The 17,362-nt window shown below is 36.2% G+C and overlaps 2 protein-coding genes across 3 annotated transcripts in view; both read right to left on the reverse strand.

The window, feature by feature from the left end:
* LOC119741290 (low-density lipoprotein receptor-related protein 2-like) overlaps nucleotides 1-10,610 on the reverse strand; it is a 38,501-nt gene extending 27,891 nt beyond the window's left edge. The window contains exon 1 of the mRNA XM_038217042.1: nucleotides 10,298-10,610. Within this exon, the coding sequence (XP_038072970.1) occupies nucleotides 10,298-10,358 (61 nt within the window). The 5' untranslated portion in view covers nucleotides 10,359-10,610. The remainder of the gene's footprint in view (nucleotides 1-10,297) is intronic.
* A 5,930-nt stretch (nucleotides 10,611-16,540) lies between these two features.
* The window catches only part of LOC119740286 (HEAT repeat-containing protein 5B-like), a 95,048-nt gene continuing 94,226 nt past the window's right edge, over nucleotides 16,541-17,362 (reverse strand). For both annotated transcript variants that reach the window (XM_038215550.1, XM_038215549.1), the window contains one exon: nucleotides 16,541-17,270. In XM_038215550.1, coding sequence (XP_038071478.1) covers nucleotides 16,948-17,270 — 323 coding nt within the window. In that variant the 3' untranslated portion in view covers nucleotides 16,541-16,947. The remainder of the gene's footprint in view (nucleotides 17,271-17,362) is intronic.

Genomic DNA, 17,362 nt, shown 5'->3' on the forward strand with positions numbered 1-17,362 from the left:
GTGAGAAATAAATTAACCTTTTTAATTGATTTTACCCCAAATTTTTCAGCCATATTTTCTTGTGAAAAGCAAATCTTTTCAAAATTGGAGTTGGAATGTGTTCTAAGGTCCCTTAGTCATTTTTCTAGCAAGTTTCAAGGATTTTTATTTTTTGGTCAAAATGGACAGAAAATGCAAGGGGTTAGCCTTGCTTTTTTATCAAAATTTGGCCAAAAATTGACTTTTCTCCAAACAATGCAGAACTCCCTTTCGAAGTCAGAGGAGCACTAATCAATACTCAAACACCCAATTTTTGGAAGACTTTTGCAAAAACCATCGATTTTGTGAGAAATAAATTTACATTTTTGACTGATTTTATCCCATATTTTCATCCATATATTCTTGTGAAAAGCAAATCTTTTCAAAATTGGAGTTGGAATGTGTTCTTAGGTCCCTTAGTCATTTTTCTAGCAAGTTCCAAGGAATTTTATTTTTTGGTCAAAATTAAAAGAAAATGCAAGGGGTTAGCCTTGTTTTTTTATCAAAATTTGGCCAAAAATTGACTTTTCTCCAAACAATGCAGAACTTCCTTTCGAGGTCCAAGGAGCACTAATCAATACTCAAACACCCAATATTTGGAAGGTTTGGGCAAAAACCATCGATTTTGTGAGAAATAAATTAACCTTTTTAATTGATTTTACCCCAAATTTTTCAGCCATATTTTCTTGTGAAAAGCAAATCTTTTCAAAATTGGAGTTGGAATGTGTTCTAAGGTCCCTTAGTCATTTTTCTAGCAAGTTTCAAGGATTTTTATTTTTTGGTCAAAATGGACAGAAAATGCAATGCAGAACTTCCTTTCGAAGTCAGAGGAGCACTAGTCAATACTCAAACACCCAATATTTGAAAGACTTTTGCAAAAACCATCGATTTTGTGAGAAATAATTTTTAACTGATTTTACCCCATATTTTTCATCCATATTTTCTTGTGAAAAGCAAATCTTTTCAAAATTGGAATTGGAATGTGTTGTAGGGTCCCTTAGGCATCTTTCTAGCAAGTTTCAAGGATTGTTATTTTTGGTCAAAATTGAAAGAAAATGCCAGGGGTTAGCCTTGCTTTTTCATTAAAATTTTGCCAAAAATTGACTTTTCTCCAAACAATGCAGAACTTCCTTTTGAAGTCCAAGGAGCACTAATCAATACTCAAACACCCAATATTTGGAAGGTTTGGGCAAAAAACCATCGATTTTGTGAGAAATAAATTAACCTTTTTAATTGATTTTACCCCAAATTTTTCAGCCATATTTTCTTGTGAAAAGCAAATCTTTTCAAAATTGGAGTTGGAATGTGTTCTAAGGTCCCTAAGTCATTTTTCTAGCAAGTTTCAAGGATTTTTATTTTTTGGTCAAAATGGACAGAAAATGCAAGGGGTTAGCCTTGCTTTTTTATCAAAATTTGGCCAAAAATTGACTTTTCTCCAAACAATGCAGAACTTCCTTTCGAAGTCAGAGGAGCACTAATCAATACTCAAACACCCAATATTTGGAAGACTTTTGCAAAAACCATCGATTTTGTGAGAAATAAATTTACATTTTTGACTGATTTTATCTCATATTTTCATCCATATATTCTTTTGAAAAGCAAATCTTTTCAAAATTGGAGTTGGAATGTGTTCTTAGGTCCCTTAGTCATTTTTCTAGCAAGTTCCAAGGAATTTTATTTTTTGGTCAAAATTAAAAGAAAATTCAAGGGGTTAGCCTTGTATTTTTATCAAAATTTGGCCAAAAATTGACTTTTCTCCAAACAATGCAGAACTTCCTTTCGAAGTCAGAGGAGCACTAATCAATACTCAAACACCCAATATTTGGAAGACTTTTGCAAAAACCATCGATTTTGTGAGAAATAATTTTTAACTGATTTTACCCCATATTTTTCATCCATATTTTCTTGTGAAAAGCAAATCTTTTCAAAATTGGAATTGGAATGTGTTCTAGGGTCCCTTAGGCATCTTTTTAGCAAGTTTCAAGGAGTGTTATTTTTGGTCAAAATTGAAAGAAAATGCAAGGGGTTAGCCTTGCTTTTTTATCAAAATTTGGCCAAAAATTGACTTTTCTCCAAACAATGCAGAACTTCCTTTGGAAGTCCAAGGAGCACTAATCAATACTCAAACACCCAATATTTGGAAGACTTTTGCAAAAACCATCGATTTTGTGAGAAATATTTTTTTACTGATTTTACCCCATATTTTTTATCCATATTTTCTTGTGAAAAGCAAATCTTTTCAAAATTGGAATTGGAATGTGTTCTAGGGTCCCTTAGGCATCTTTTTAGCAAGTTTCAAGGAGTGTTATTTTTGGTCAAAATTGAAAGAAAATGCAAGGGGTTAGCCTTACTTTTTTATCAAAATTTGGCCCAAAACTTACTTTTCTCCAAACAATGCAGAACTTCCTTTCGAAGTCAGGGGAGCACTAATCAATACTCAAACACCCAATATTTGGGAGACTTTTGCAAAAACCATTGATTTTGTGAGAAATAATTTTTAACTGGTTTTACCCCATATTTTTCACCCATATTTTCTTGTGAAAAGCAAATCTTTTCCAAATTGGAATTGGAATGTGTTGTAGGGTCCCTTAGGCATCTTTCTAGCAAGTTTCAAGGATTGTTATTTTTTGGTCAAAATTGAAAGAAAATGCAAGGGGTTAGCCTTGCTTTTTCATCAAAATTTGGCCAAAAATTGACTTTTCTCCAAACAATGCAGAACTTCCTTTCGAAGTCCAAGGAGCACTAATCAATACTCAAACACCCAATATTTGGAAGGTTTGGGCAAAAACCATCGATTTTGTGAAAAATAAATTAACATTTTTAACCGATTTTACATCATATTTTTCATCCATATTTTCTTGTGAAAAGCAAATCTTTTCAAAATTGGAATTGGAATGCGTTCTTAGGTGCCTTAGTCATTTTTCTAGCAAGTTTCAAGGAGTGTTATTTTTGGTCAAAATTGAAAGAAAATGCAAGGGGTTAGCCTTGCTTTTTCATCAACATTTGGCCAAAAATTGACTTTTCTCCAAAACAATGCAGAACTTCCTTTCGAAGTCAGAGGAGCACTAATCAATACTCAAACACCCAATATTTGGAAGACTATTGCAAAAACCATCGATTTTGTGAGAAATAATTTTTAACTGATTTTACCCCATATTTTTCATCCATAGTTTCTTGTGGAAAGCAAATCTTTTCAAAATTGGAATTGGAATGTGTTCTAGGGTCCCTTAGGCATCTTTCTAGCAAGTTTCAAGGATTGTTATTTTTTGGTCAAAATTGAAAGAAAATGCAAGGGGTTAGCCTTGCTTTTTCATCAAAATTTGGCCAAAAATTGACTTTTCTCCAAACAATGCAGGACTTCCTTTCGAAGTCCAAGGAGCACTAATCAATACTCAAAAACCCAATATTTGGAAGGTTTGGGCAAAAACCATCGATTTTGTGAAAAATAAATTAACGTTTTTAATTGATTTTACCCCAAATTTTTCAGCCATATTTTCTTTTGAAAAGCTAATCTTTTCAAAATTGGAATTGGAATGTGTTCTAGGGTCCCTTAGGCATCTTTCTAGCAAGTTTCAAGGAATTTCATTTTTTGGTCAAAATTGAAAGAAAATGCAAGGGGTTAGCCTTGCTTTTTTATCAAAATTTGGCCAAAAATTGACTTTTCTCCAAACAATGCAGAACTTCCTGTCGAAGTCAGAGGAGCACTAATCAATACTCAAACACCCAATATTTGGAAGACTATTGCAAAAAACCATCGATTTTGTGAGAAATAATTTTTAACTGATTTTACCCCATATTTTTCATCCATAGTTTCTTGTGGAAAGCAAATCTTTTCAAAATTGGAATTGGAATGTGTTGTAGGGTCCCTTAGGCATCTTTCTAGCAAGTTTCAAGGATTGTTATTTTTTGGTCAAAATTGAAAGAAAATGCAAGGGGTTAGCCTTGCTTTTTCATCAAAATTTGGCCAAAAATTGACTTTTCTCCAAACAATGCAGAACTTCCTTTCGAGGTCCAAGGAGCACTAATCAATACTCAAACACCCAATATTTGGAAGGTTTGGGCAAAAACCATCGATTTTGTGAGAAATAAATTAACCTTTTTAATTGATTTTACCCCAAATTTTTCAGCCATATTTTCTTGTGAAAAGCAAATCTTTTCAAAATTGGAGTTGGAATGTGTTCTAAGGTCCCTTAGTCATTTTTCTAGCAAGTTTCAAGGATTTTTATTTTTTGGTCAAAATGGACAGAAAATGCAAGGGGTTAGCCTTGCTTTTTTATCAAAATTTGGCCAAAAATTGACTTTTCTCCAAACAATGCAGAACTCCCTTTCGAAGTCAGAGGAGCACTAATCAATACTCAAACACCCAATTTTTGGAAGACTTTTGCAAAAACCATCGATTTTGTGAGAAATAAATTTACATTTTTGACTGATTTTATCCCATATTTTCATCCATATATTCTTGTGAAAAGCAAATCTTTTCAAAATTGGAGTTGGAATGTGTTCTTAGGTCCCTTAGTCATTTTTCTAGCAAGTTCCAAGGAATTTTATTTTTTGGTCAAAATTAAAAGAAAATGCAAGGGGTTAGCCTTGTTTTTTTATCAAAATTTGGCCAAAAATTGACTTTTCTCCAAACAATGCAGAACTTCCTTTCGAGGTCCAAGGAGCACTAATCAATACTCAAACACCCAATATTTGGAAGGTTTGGGCAAAAACCATCGATTTTGTGAGAAATAAATTAACCTTTTTAATTGATTTTACCCCAAATTTTTCAGCCATATTTTCTTGTGAAAAGCAAATCTTTTCAAAATTGGAGTTGGAATGTGTTCTAAGGTCCCTTAGTCATTTTTCTAGCAAGTTTCAAGGATTTTTATTTTTTGGTCAAAATGGACAGAAAATGCAAGGGGTTAGCCTTGCTTTTTTATCAAAATTTGGCCAAAAATTGACTTTTCTCCAAACAATGCAGAACTCCCTTTCGAAGTCAGAGGAGCACTAATCAATACTCAAACACCCAATATTTGGAAGACTTTTGCAAAAACCATCGATTTTGTGAGAAATAAATTTACATTTTTGACTGATTTTATCCCATATTTTCATCCATATATTCTTGTGAAAAGCAAATCTTTTCAAAATTGGAGTTGGAATGTGTTCTTAGGTTCCTTAGTCATTTTTCTAGCAAGTTCCAAGGAATTTTATTTTTTGGTCAAAATTAAAAGAAAATTCAAGGGGTTAGCCTTGTTTTTTTTATAAAAATTTGGCCAAAAATTGACTTTTCTCCAAACAATGCAGAACTTCCTTTCGAAGTCAGAGGAGCACTAGTCAATACTCAAACACCCAATATTTGAAAGACTTTTGCAAAAACCATCGATTTTGTGAGAAATAATTTTTAACTGATTTTACCCCATATTTTTCATCCATATTTTCTTGTGAAAAGCAAATCTTTTCAAAATTGGAATTGGAATGTGTTGTAGGGTCCCTTAGGCATCTTTCTAGCAAGTTTCAAGGATTGTTATTTTTTGGTCAAAATTGAAAGAAAATGCAAGGGGTTAGCCTTGCTTTTTCATTAAAATTTTGCCAAAAATTGACTTTTCTCCAAACAATGCAGAACTTCCTTTTGAAGTCCAAGGAGCACTAATCAATACTCAAACACCCAATATTTGGAAGGTTTGGGCAAAAACCATCGATTTTGTGAGAAATAAATTAACCTTTTTAATTGATTTTACCCCAAATTTTTCAGCCATATTTTCTTGTGAAAAGCAAATCTTTTCAAAATTGGAGTTGGAATGTGTTCTAAGGTCCCTAAGTCATTTTTCTAGCAAGTTTCAAGGATTTTTATTTTTTGGTCAAAATGGACAGAAAATGCAAGGGGTTAGCCTTGCTTTTTTATCAAAATTTGGCCAAAAATTGACTTTTCTCCAAACAATGCAGAACTTCCTTTCGAAGTCAGAGGAGCACTAATCAATACTCAAACACCCAATATTTGGAAGACTTTTGCAAAAACCATCGATTTTGTGAGAAATAAATTTACATTTTTGACTGATTTTATCTCATATTTTCATCCATATATTCTTTTGAAAAGCAAATCTTTTCAAAATTGGAGTTGGAATGTGTTCTTAGGTCCCTTAGTCATTTTTCTAGCAAGTTCCAAGGAATTTTATTTTTTGGTCAAAATTAAAAGAAAATTCAAGGGGTTAGCCTTGTATTTTTATCAAAATTTGGCCAAAAATTGACTTTTCTCCAAACAATGCAGAACTTCCTTTCGAAGTCAGAGGAGCACTAATCAATACTCAAACACCCAATATTTGGAAGACTTTTGCAAAAACCATCGATTTTGTGAGAAATAATTTTTTACTGATTTTACCCCATATTTTTCATCCATATTTTCTTGTGAAAAGCAAATCTTTTCAAAATTGGAATTGGAATGTGTTCTAGGGTCCCTTAGGCATCTTTTTAGCAAGTTTCAAGGAGTGTTATTTTTGGTCAAAATTGAAAGAAAATGCAAGGGGTTAGCCTTGCTTTTTTATCAAAATTTGGCCAAAAATTGACTTTTCTCCAAACAATGCAGAACTTCCTTTGGAAGTCCAAGGAGCACTAATCAATACTCAAACACCCAATATTTGGAAGACTTTTGCAAAAACCATCGATTTTGTGAGAAATATTTTTTTACTGATTTTACCCCATATTTTTTATCCATATTTTCTTGTGAAAAGCAAATCTTTTCAAAATTGGAATTGGAATGTGTTCTAGGGTCCCTTAGGCATCTTTTTAGCAAGTTTCAAGGAGTGTTATTTTTGGTCAAAATTGAAAGAAAATGCAAGGGGTTAGCCTTGCTTTTTTATCAAAATTTGGCCCAAAACTTACTTTTCTCCAAACAATGCAGAACTTCCTTTCGAAGTCAGGGGAGCACTAATCAATACTCAAACACCCAATATTTGGGAGACTTTTGCAAAAACCATTGATTTTGTGAGAAATAATTTTTAACTGATTTTACCCCATATTTTCATCCATATTTTCTTGTGAAAAGCAAATCTTTTCAAAATTGGAATTGGAATGTGTTCTGGGGTCCCTTAGGCATCTTTCTAGCAAGTTTCAAGGAATTTTATTTTTGGTCAAAATTGAAAGAAAATGCAAGGGGTTAGCCTTGCTTTTTTATCAAAATTTGGCCAAAAATTGACTTTTCTCCAAAACAATGCAGAACTTCCTTTCGAAGTCCAAGTAGCACTAATCAATACTCAAACACCCAATATTCGGAAGGTTTGGGCAAAAACCATCTATTTTGTGAGAAATAATTTTTAACTGATTTTACCCCATATTTTCATCCATATTTTCTTGTGAAAAGCTTATCTTTTCAAAATTGGAATTGGAATGTGTTCTAGGGTCCCTTAGGCATCTTTCTAGCAAGTTTCAAGGAATTTCATTTTTTGGTCAAATTTGAAAGAAAATGCAAGGGGTTAGCCTTGTTTTTTTATCAAAATTTGGCCAAAAATTGACTTTTCTCCAATCAATGAAGAACTTCTTGTCGAAGTCAGAGGAGCACTAATCAATACTCAAACACCCAATATTTGGAAGGTTTGGGCAAGAACCATCGATTTTGTGAGAAATAAATTAACCTTTTTGACTGATTTTACCCCATATTTGCATTCATATTTTCTTGTGAAAAGCAAATCTTTTCAAAATTGGAATTGGAATGTGTTCTTAGGTCCCTTAGTCATTTTTCTAGCAAGTTTCAAGGATTTTTATTTTCTGGTCAAAATTGAACGAAAATGCAAGGGGTTAGCCTTGCTTTTTTTATCAAAATTTGGCCAAAAATTGACTTTTCTCCAAACAATGCAGAACTTCCTTTCGAAGTCAGAGGAGCACTAATCAATACTCAAACACCCAATATTTGGAAGACTTTTGCAAAAACCATCGATTTTGTGAAAAATAATTTTTAACTGATTTTACCCCATATTTGTCATCCATATTTTCTTGTGAAAAGCAAATCTTTTCAAAATTGGAATTGGAATGTGTTGTAGGGTCCCTTAGGCATCTTTCTAGCAAGTTTCAAGGAATTTCATTTTTTGGTGAAAATTGAAAGAAAATGCAAGGGGTTAGCCTTGTTTTTTTATCAAAATTTTGTCAAAAATTGACTTTTCTCCAAACAATGCAGAACTTCCTTTGGAAGTCAGAGGAGCACTAATCAATACTCAAACACCCAATATTTGTAAGATTTTGGCAAAATCCATCGATTTTGTGAGAAATAAATTAACATTTTTGACTGATTTTACCCCATATTTTCGTCCATATATTCTTTTGAAAAAGAAATCTTTCTACAGTGGAGTTGGAATGTGTTTTAGGGTCCCTTAGACATCTTTCTAGCAAGTTAAAATAAATTCGTTTTTGGTGAAAATTGAAAAAAAAATGCAAGGGGTTAGCCTTACTTTTTTATTAAAATTTGGTTAAAAAATTGATTTTTCTCCAAACAATGCAGAAGTTCCTTTCGAATTCAGAGGAGCACCAATCAATACTCAAACACCCATTACTTGAAAGATTTTGGCAAAAAACATCGATTTCGTGAGAAATAAATAAACATTTTTGACTGATTTTACCCCATATTTTCATCCATCAAGGGCGGATCCAGGAATTTTCGCAGGGGGGGGGGGATTTCATCAGCCAAAAAATCTGAAAATGTACACAGGTTTCCGGACACTTGGCCTCTGTAAAATCTGAATAGTGTGCGCAATTTCAGAACTGGAGCGCGTCAGTTAAAGCCAACTTTTAAAACTGTGTAAAGGCCTGCAAAACAAACAAGCCCATTTATTTGTTACAGGACATCATAATAAGATGTGTAATATCCCGTAGTAGAATACCAACAGTACCTTAGCTTGATCGGTAAGCACTGCTGCTGGTATACTGTCTTACAGTGAGTATTTTTTTTCGTATGGCGTAAAAGACAGTAGGACATTTTTTTATTTCACGAAGTATATTAATCGGGTTTAACATAATGATAATTGTCCTCCCTATATTCGCACGTATACGCACCGTGACGTTGAACATATTTTTTGCAGGTTGAAACAGTGTGAGTAAAGTAAATGAGCTGTTTTAAAGTGAAATTTCCGTCAGTGATTCTGATCAGGAATTCGTTTGTCGAGAAAAAATCCATTAAATTGAAGAAAAAAATCGATCACGGGTTATCTTTGTTCTAAATATTAGATTTAGAAGAGCAAGTCGAGATTATCATCAAGCATTACTGAGATGAGTATATTTTGATCGCCTGTATCAAAGTTGCATTTCTTTGCAGAGTGCGTTTGGCAAAGCCTAACAAAATTCCATTTGTATTCGTGCCCTATATAGACCAATCCAGGCAGAGCGAAAGCATTATGATATACACTCAACCAAAAAAGAATGTCCCCACTTCAAATACTTTTTTGCCTAACTCAAAAACTATTGAGCACCTTTCGCTCAAATAACGACTAATCAGTACAGAAATTCCTTAGCAATCTAGCCATAGGCCTACTCTTTACTCGGCCCAAAACAGTGATAATATGTACAAATTTGTGCAATTTATGACAAAATTAATGATACCGAAAACAGTTGCACTTTTGTATACGTGCATGTTGTGGTTCACCCTCACCTTGCAGTATACAAAAGTGCAACTTTTTCGGTACCATTTGTCACAAATTGCCTAATTGTGTACACTTTATCACTGTTTTGGGCCAAACAAAGAGTATGGCTGGATTGCTAAGGAATTTCTGTACTGATCAGTCGTAATTTGACCAAGATGTGACCAGTAGTTTTTGTGTTAGACAAAAAAGTATTAAGGGGGACTTTCTTTTTTGGTCGAGTGTAGCTGTTATTCAGATCATCCATCTTTGGAAAGTGGCGGCGCCAGACTCTACATTGCAAGTGGAGCATGGGGGTGGGGGGGGGGGGGGGCAAAGAATTTTTTTTTTAGGGGGGGGGGGGGGCAGTCACAATAATATTCTGATTGAAATAAACATCAGAGGCTGTGTGGGGAGTGTTTGTCTACCACAGTTTGTTATAATGCTATATATGGGCCAACTGTATGCACAGAACCAAAATATATTATACACTATACTATACTGTACTAACGGCGAAGGAAATAAATAAGAACTAATTTCTACGTTGACAACGTGTGGGGTGAGGGATACTGGGCAGGGGTGGGGGTCAAGAAAAAACTTGGGGGCTCCCCCCCCCCCCAAATCCGTTTGGAAAATTTGCTTTATCACGTGCTCTGCACTGATTCCGTCGATATAAGCTTGACCATGCCAAAAAAACTCACCTGCAATGGCGAAATCAAAGATAGCTCCTATCAGAAGGGACGTCGTCAAGAGGCGCAGCATGCTGATGTCTTCCAAACGACGCACCAAGCAGTTGGCAAATTTCTTAATATTCTAAAGTTACACCAAAACTGCATAGTATAAAACATAAAGCAGCAACTACCCCACCAACTTAGGATGAGGAACAAGTAATCATAGCTGAAATCATTCCGAGGCGTTTGGGCCCTCGTAGTGAGAACAATTGCTGAACATTTCAAATGCAACTGGCGGTATACCCTCGTGAAAACTTGTGTCAACGTGCATATATAGCTGTATTTCCACCTTGTTGGCAAGTACCGAATAAATCACCGCAAAGTACCCAACCTTTTTGTTGTTATGATCAATCGAAAAAATCACGAGAACAAACATAAAAGGATCAGCCAACACGGGTCACCTTACAATCAACAACTGACCTTCATAAAACGAAATGGGGACCGAAACTTTTGTCACCATGTACATGTAGGGCCCACATGTAGGGCCCACATATGGACTATGACTATTTATCATAACGCGACTCGCTCAAACTCAATTTGTGATTTGCCAGGAAAGTAGAAAAGGCTGAAATGACTGATTCACTGTAGGGGCATCGCTGAAAGCATAAACGATTGAAAATATCAAGCCATAATAGCTATACCGAATCATGGACAATTATAATTTGGATGCAGATGTCTCAGAGCGGAACTAATGGTCATCCCCTGGGAGATGAATATGGGCACCGATAACGTAAATAGCAAAAAAAATTAAAATTCCAGCAGGTCGAAAAAAGGGGGAAAAGATGCTCCTCTAGGAGAGCATATAAACACGGCATCGTCATGCAGTCATAATTTCCTAAAACTTCTTCTTTTCACTTTGGCACGATCTGACGTCGCGCCTGCCGATATCAAATTCACACTAACATCGTACAAAAGTGGCCAATGCCAAGCTTTTGCCGGGTCTTTTGTATTCATCATCCGCTGGAGTTTCTCAAGGTGTCAAATGAACAAGGACAATCAGACAAAGAAGGAAATATGTGCCACTTATTACTAGACGACCAATCAGCTGATATCTAGGCGCCTATACCTGGGTCCGGGCCTCCCACAAAATGATCAGGACACCTTCAAGAAATTATTTGTATTTTATTCTTCATCAGGGAACAAAAACTGACGCTACAGAAAGTTCATTTAGTTGGTCATCAATGGTAAATTAATATTAATTTACCAGTCAGTTACGTCACTGATATGCAGAAAAGGGCAAGTCTGCTTGATTTCCTATAAGTTCGCGTGTATTATGATGTACAATACATGTAATGAAGTGCATTCTTGTGTCCCATTTGACTTTGTTTTCAAATTTTATATTTCCAGTTTTAAGGGTTAAGGGGTTTTCTTTTTTTTTCTTTTTGTTTGTTGCCATTTTACGAATTACTGTATTCGTAGGGAATGCTCATAGTCAACCAAGGAATATTTGAAACATACATTACATCTTTTAATTGGGAAAGATACGTTCCTCGTGCTGTTTTGGAGTTTTGTTCCGAAATTTAGATTCCTTTTCTGAACTGCTATTATTCCTATACAACCTATTTTGGAGATATGGTGTTTCGCATCAATTTCTTAAATTGCACCATGAGTAATGGTAGTCATATAAACGCCAACTGATAGGTGGAACTAAAGTTTGTTTCGATATGGCCACATCATTAAGTATATGCATTTGTATTGCAATTAATTCATGAAGTGGTCTTTTGTTTCGTTTTAATATAGTTTTATTACTGTAACCATATAATGTCAGCCTGTGCACAAAATACGAACAGAGCCAAGTTGATTAGGGGGTATTTGCACACTATTCTGTGATATAGCAGGCGCAGATCCGGGGGGGGGGGGGTCACACCCCCCCCAGCTCTGTCCAAAAAAAAATCATACAAATTACTAAAAAATAAGTTGAACCCCCCTGACCCCCCAAAAATATTTATACTGGTATAATGTCCGCTTGTTCAAAATACGGTACACCATTCTGTAATCTAGTGTTAATAATCGTCGAATTTGAACAGCGCCCCCTATTGAAATATGGTACAAGCCCCCCCCCCCCCCTCGCCCCCTCGCCAGTGTCTGGAGAAAAAAACCTGTGTACATTTTCAGATTTTTTGGCCGATGAAACACCCCCCTCCCCCGCGAATATTCCTGGATCCGCCCCTGTACAGTGTTAATAATAGGGCGTCGGACCTATGAGGCAGAATTTATGCCTCGTTAGTCCGACGCCTTGTATAAGTCCGAAATTTCGGACTTAAAAGGCATCGGACCTATGCGGCGTCGGACTTACGATACGACCCTGCCGGAACGTAGACCATGTAAATATCAAACTAAACCAAAGTATAAAAGATAGAGGATTAAAAAAAAATCAAAAAGTTATGTGCTGGTCAAGCTTTCAGGGATCGGTCTGAGCCATAACAATGCCCCAGCCGATCCCTTAGTTCTCTTCCGGGGTCTCGGCGTCCCCGACCAATACACACTTCCTTCCCTATCCATCCATGTAACCCCGGAGGGCCAGGCACCATGTAAAAGCAAAGAGCTAAGGGAGGAACAGGGCGGCACCCTAAGCCCTGACCCCCGAGTGGTCAGTACGTGCCCTGAACCTGTACGAAGGCGCCAACCCGGAACTCGCGGACAGTACCAGCAGCAGTGCTTACCGATTAAGCTAAGGTACTGTTGGTGATTTACGACGGGAAATTAAATCTCTTATAGTCAATGACTGAACGCGTACGTTAAAAACCAAAATGACACCAGCGGGATTCGAACCCCCGACCCCCCACTCTCGGGTCAGCAATTTAACCGCTAGGCTATTTCACTAGTCACATTCTCTTTACCGTTTAAAACATAGACATTCCATGCACTGTATTCATAAAATTGTTTCATTTGTTGAAGTGCTACATTGTCTTTTCCGATTTCGGGCGACTGATGCAGCTCGCCAATTATACATGTAGTTGTGCTCTGTTGCGTAACGTCATTTGTGTATATTCTTATCCTCTTCTTCGCTCTCGTTTGCTTTGAGCAAACTCCCCCCCCCCCAGGCCAATGCAGGCATCAGTCGCCTATGTTCCAATCTCAGCTTACTTAGCTATGCAGTTTCAGGCGCGGTTCTAGAGCCCATATCCAGAAATTGTTACAGGGTGGCGTGCTGAATAGACCGTTTTTCTCAAGACACTTTTAAATAATAGGCATCCAAAAATCTATGGGAGGGGGGTGGGGGTTCGTACCATATTTGTAATTGGGAACGCTTATAAAATCCGGCAATCATGCACACTGCCCCCTTCTCACGTCTATTTATTTTTAGGGGAGACAGTTCGCATGTTACGTCACCTTCTAGCATTTGCTACTACCATGCTTTTTTAATGGAATTTTTTTTTCGGGGGGGGGGGGCTAACAAATGTTTCTTTTTTCATGGAAGAAAGGCCAGTTTACCGCGTCAGATATCTTGGTCCTGCTGGTCAAAAAAGCTTTCGGAAGCTCATATAATTTGTGATATCTACAAAACGCTTTCAAGATTTTTCAGATTGCGTAAATTAGCATTTTTAGAGCTTTTTAAAATCCAATTAAAAAGACTGAGCATGCCAGAGATCTTGTACAGTATATCACAATTTATTGACAACGCTTGTACTCATATAATTTTGCAAAATAAATCAAAGCATATGTACAAAATATAAAAACTGAAATAATTGCAATTTTAAAAATCAAGTATTCCTCTCAAATATAAATTTGATGCAGGAAAGGAAAAAAAAACACCAAACATCAAAAAAGCACGAGGAAAAAAATACAAGCTTATAACAAAACTCAATCTTACTAATTAACCTTCATTATAAACATTTTTCATTACTGAATGATCGTCAATATTTAAAGACAGCAGCTTTGTGATTAAAGAGTATTATAGTAAGTATTATCACACTGTTTTTGTTCACAAAATGGTGTACAATGTTTGTTATATGCACAGTATATTTAGAGTCAACGAATCAGAATGAATAATCCATGCAAGAACGAACTATACGTTAACTATTTGTTATAGCATTATAGACCTAAGACTAAAGTGAAATATTGAGGATCTAATAAACGCATACTATACTGACCTCAACCCCCATTCGTTAAAAACGGTACAATATTAACAAATATGAACCACCCCCTTTTGTATGTGATCCCTTTGGCAAAATGTACTATATCGCGAGAATGCAATCCGTAAGACTAGCAATATAAGTTTGAGTTGGTTCAAATTTAAACATTGGTAACAAGATCGAAAATGAATAAATGTTACAGGCTGAAGGTGTACAGATAACTTCAATGTAACAATATTAATAAAGGGTGATTTGAACAGGTTTCTGCAATAATGCGGTATCGAACCAACGCTAAATGTTAGAATTTGAAATCTTGCCATTAAGTTATTGCTCTCGTCTCTTCAGTAAGGAATGTACAAGAATAATTCTTCAGTAATTTTAAACAATTTAACAACACACTTTTTATGTTATGTTGCTTCACATGGGGCTTTGGTTTTGCAATGCAAACTTAACTTCACACTTTTTAGATTACAAAAGTAACGTTTGATTTCTCATAACAGCATTTACTATTTCATCTAAAATATGTTTCTCCGTTCAGTCTACAGTGACTTTTTTAAAGAAAAATTCTTACTGTGTTTTTAGAATCACTAGGAATTACTAGGGCACGGAATAATCACACACTCAATTATCTTGTCAACAGTTGTGATTTGGTTAATACACTTTTTATATTCATTTACACTGATATGTTATCATAAATATATGTTTGTTTAATTGACTGTACAATAAGCATGTGAATAAACGCGCGATAAAAACATGTACAGCATTAAAACAGTTGCAACGTAGCTGGCTTTTAGGGCAACTAACTATTGAAATGCAACAGAAAAAAAATTCAAAGAAATAAACTAAAACATGATTCAAAATAACGAGCACTTGATTAAGGTTCAATTAATTTATTGTAAAGCACACAGTGAATTTTATAATGCTGGATTTAACATGATACTACTTCTCAAATGTTTCATAAAACACATTAGACTAGAGGGGTGACAATGGCATTTTTTTCTTTGATTAATTCCTTTCAAATTTGACAGTTACTTTCCAAGCAAATAGCACAAACAGATAATGTCCCTGGAAGGGTCCAAGGGAAAAAAAGTACAAAGTTGTTGCATTTCTTCAATTTTAAAATAAACCTCCTACTTAATGATTGGCAAATGAACAGATTACAAAATCAAGATGGTGAACTCTATGTCAATTTAAAAATTTTATCACATTAAAAAAAATTATTCCATACAGTTTTTAAATGTACACACATGAATAGAACACACCTCTTTATATAATGAGACCATCCACTTTAAATGGACAGATATATGCTGTACTTACAATTTAAACAATACGGTACAAATTATCTTACATTTGGAAATTTGGGTGGGGGAAGTTTGAGTCCTTACAAGTCAATCACGACTCAAGCAAAGTAAATTTAGTGTCACGTCAATGCATAAGCTATTTAATTAAAGTTGTCAAAAGCAGTCCTTAAAGGTACAGTCCATCATTTGCAGCTATCCAAAAAGTAACCGACGCAATTATTGTTGAAAAACATACTTGGTTTGAAGATGGTAATGGGACTAAACTCCCTGTAAAATTATTCTTTTTTGCAAGCTGTCGTTTTAAAGAAATCAATGAAAGAAGGCCTTTCCAACAATGTGTCTAAAGATGCATCGTTGGAAATTTCCCTAAGTAGTTTTGTTTTTATTCGGCGAAGTGCGCGCAAGCGTTGACACGACGCACAAGCGCGCGCACGGTTGCAATCGGCTCAGTGAGAACGCGTCTCGGATGCTGAATTCAGGCCAAATTCAAAACATGACTCAGCAACTTTTGATTTGAAATTGAGATCCTAGAATATTGTTTTCTCGGAATACACTGCATTCACTGAGCTGAAACTTCATCAGGTTAGTTGTTAAGCACCCTTCTACAGATTTTGAGCAGTTTTGTTGCTTCAAACAAACATAACGTCCAAATTACAAATGATGGACGCTACCTTTAATTAACCCTAACCCTCCAGGGTATGTTTGCTAGAACCCTGCCAAGCGTAGCAACATACAGACTTGACTAAGTTTGTGACAAGCCTGCCCAGTGCAGCAAGATTCATCAGGGGAAAAGTCTCAAGGCCACACTGCCTCAGAGTCCAGGGTCACTGCACACAGCAGGATACAACTGTGGCTTTGTTTAGTGAGACTAGCGCTCATTGTTACAGAACTGGCCGTTCATGTACTGGCGTTGACAGCTGAATGCATCAAAGTGCACCAGGCTTTTCCACCTGATACACGTGTTGCATCTGGCAGGGTTAGGGTTAAATAATCACTGTTCATCCCCTTTTGACCATACTTGTGATTGCCTTGTACCTTGATTTGTGATAGACTTGTGAGTTGACTTGTGTTTTGACTTGCGTTTGACATTAGATTTCACTTATGCTTCAAGTTGTTGCAATTTGATTTGTGATTTGACTAATGTTTGACCTATGACTGACTCATAAATACATCTGACAGACATGTGATTGATCTTGTGATTGACTTGGCCACAACTCTAGGGGTTGGTGTGGCAGTGGAAGCTTCATCCACTGAAGTTACTGAAGTCCATCTTCAGTTTGATGCTGGGAGCTGCCGGCGCAACCTGCTTGAGCTGCACGTGCTGCGTCTTCTGCTTGTTCACGGCCGCCTGGTTGGCACGGATGGCGCCCTCTAGCTTGGCCTTTAGGTCAGGCGCCGAGCCGATGACGGACTTGAAGGCCGCGGGGTAGTTGGGACCGATCTTCATGAGCTTCTGCAGGGCTTGTTCGTGGAGGGTTCGGCTCTGCCTGGAGGTGGAAGGTAGGATGGTGGTTGGTACTAGGAGACTGATCAGGATAGGTACTAGGAGAGCCAAGAGCTGCACCCCTGAAAGACAGAGAATGAAAATCTGGAGAGTCAAAAAGTGACCTTGTACAGGGAATGGCATGTCAATGCCTTCGATGGAGGATATCCAAGCA

The sequence above is a fragment of the Patiria miniata genome, unplaced genomic scaffold (genome assembly GCF_015706575.1).
Source record: "Patiria miniata isolate m_02_andy unplaced genomic scaffold, ASM1570657v1 HiC_scaffold_5, whole genome shotgun sequence".
Classification (NCBI taxonomy): domain Eukaryota; kingdom Metazoa; phylum Echinodermata; class Asteroidea; order Valvatida; family Asterinidae; genus Patiria; species Patiria miniata.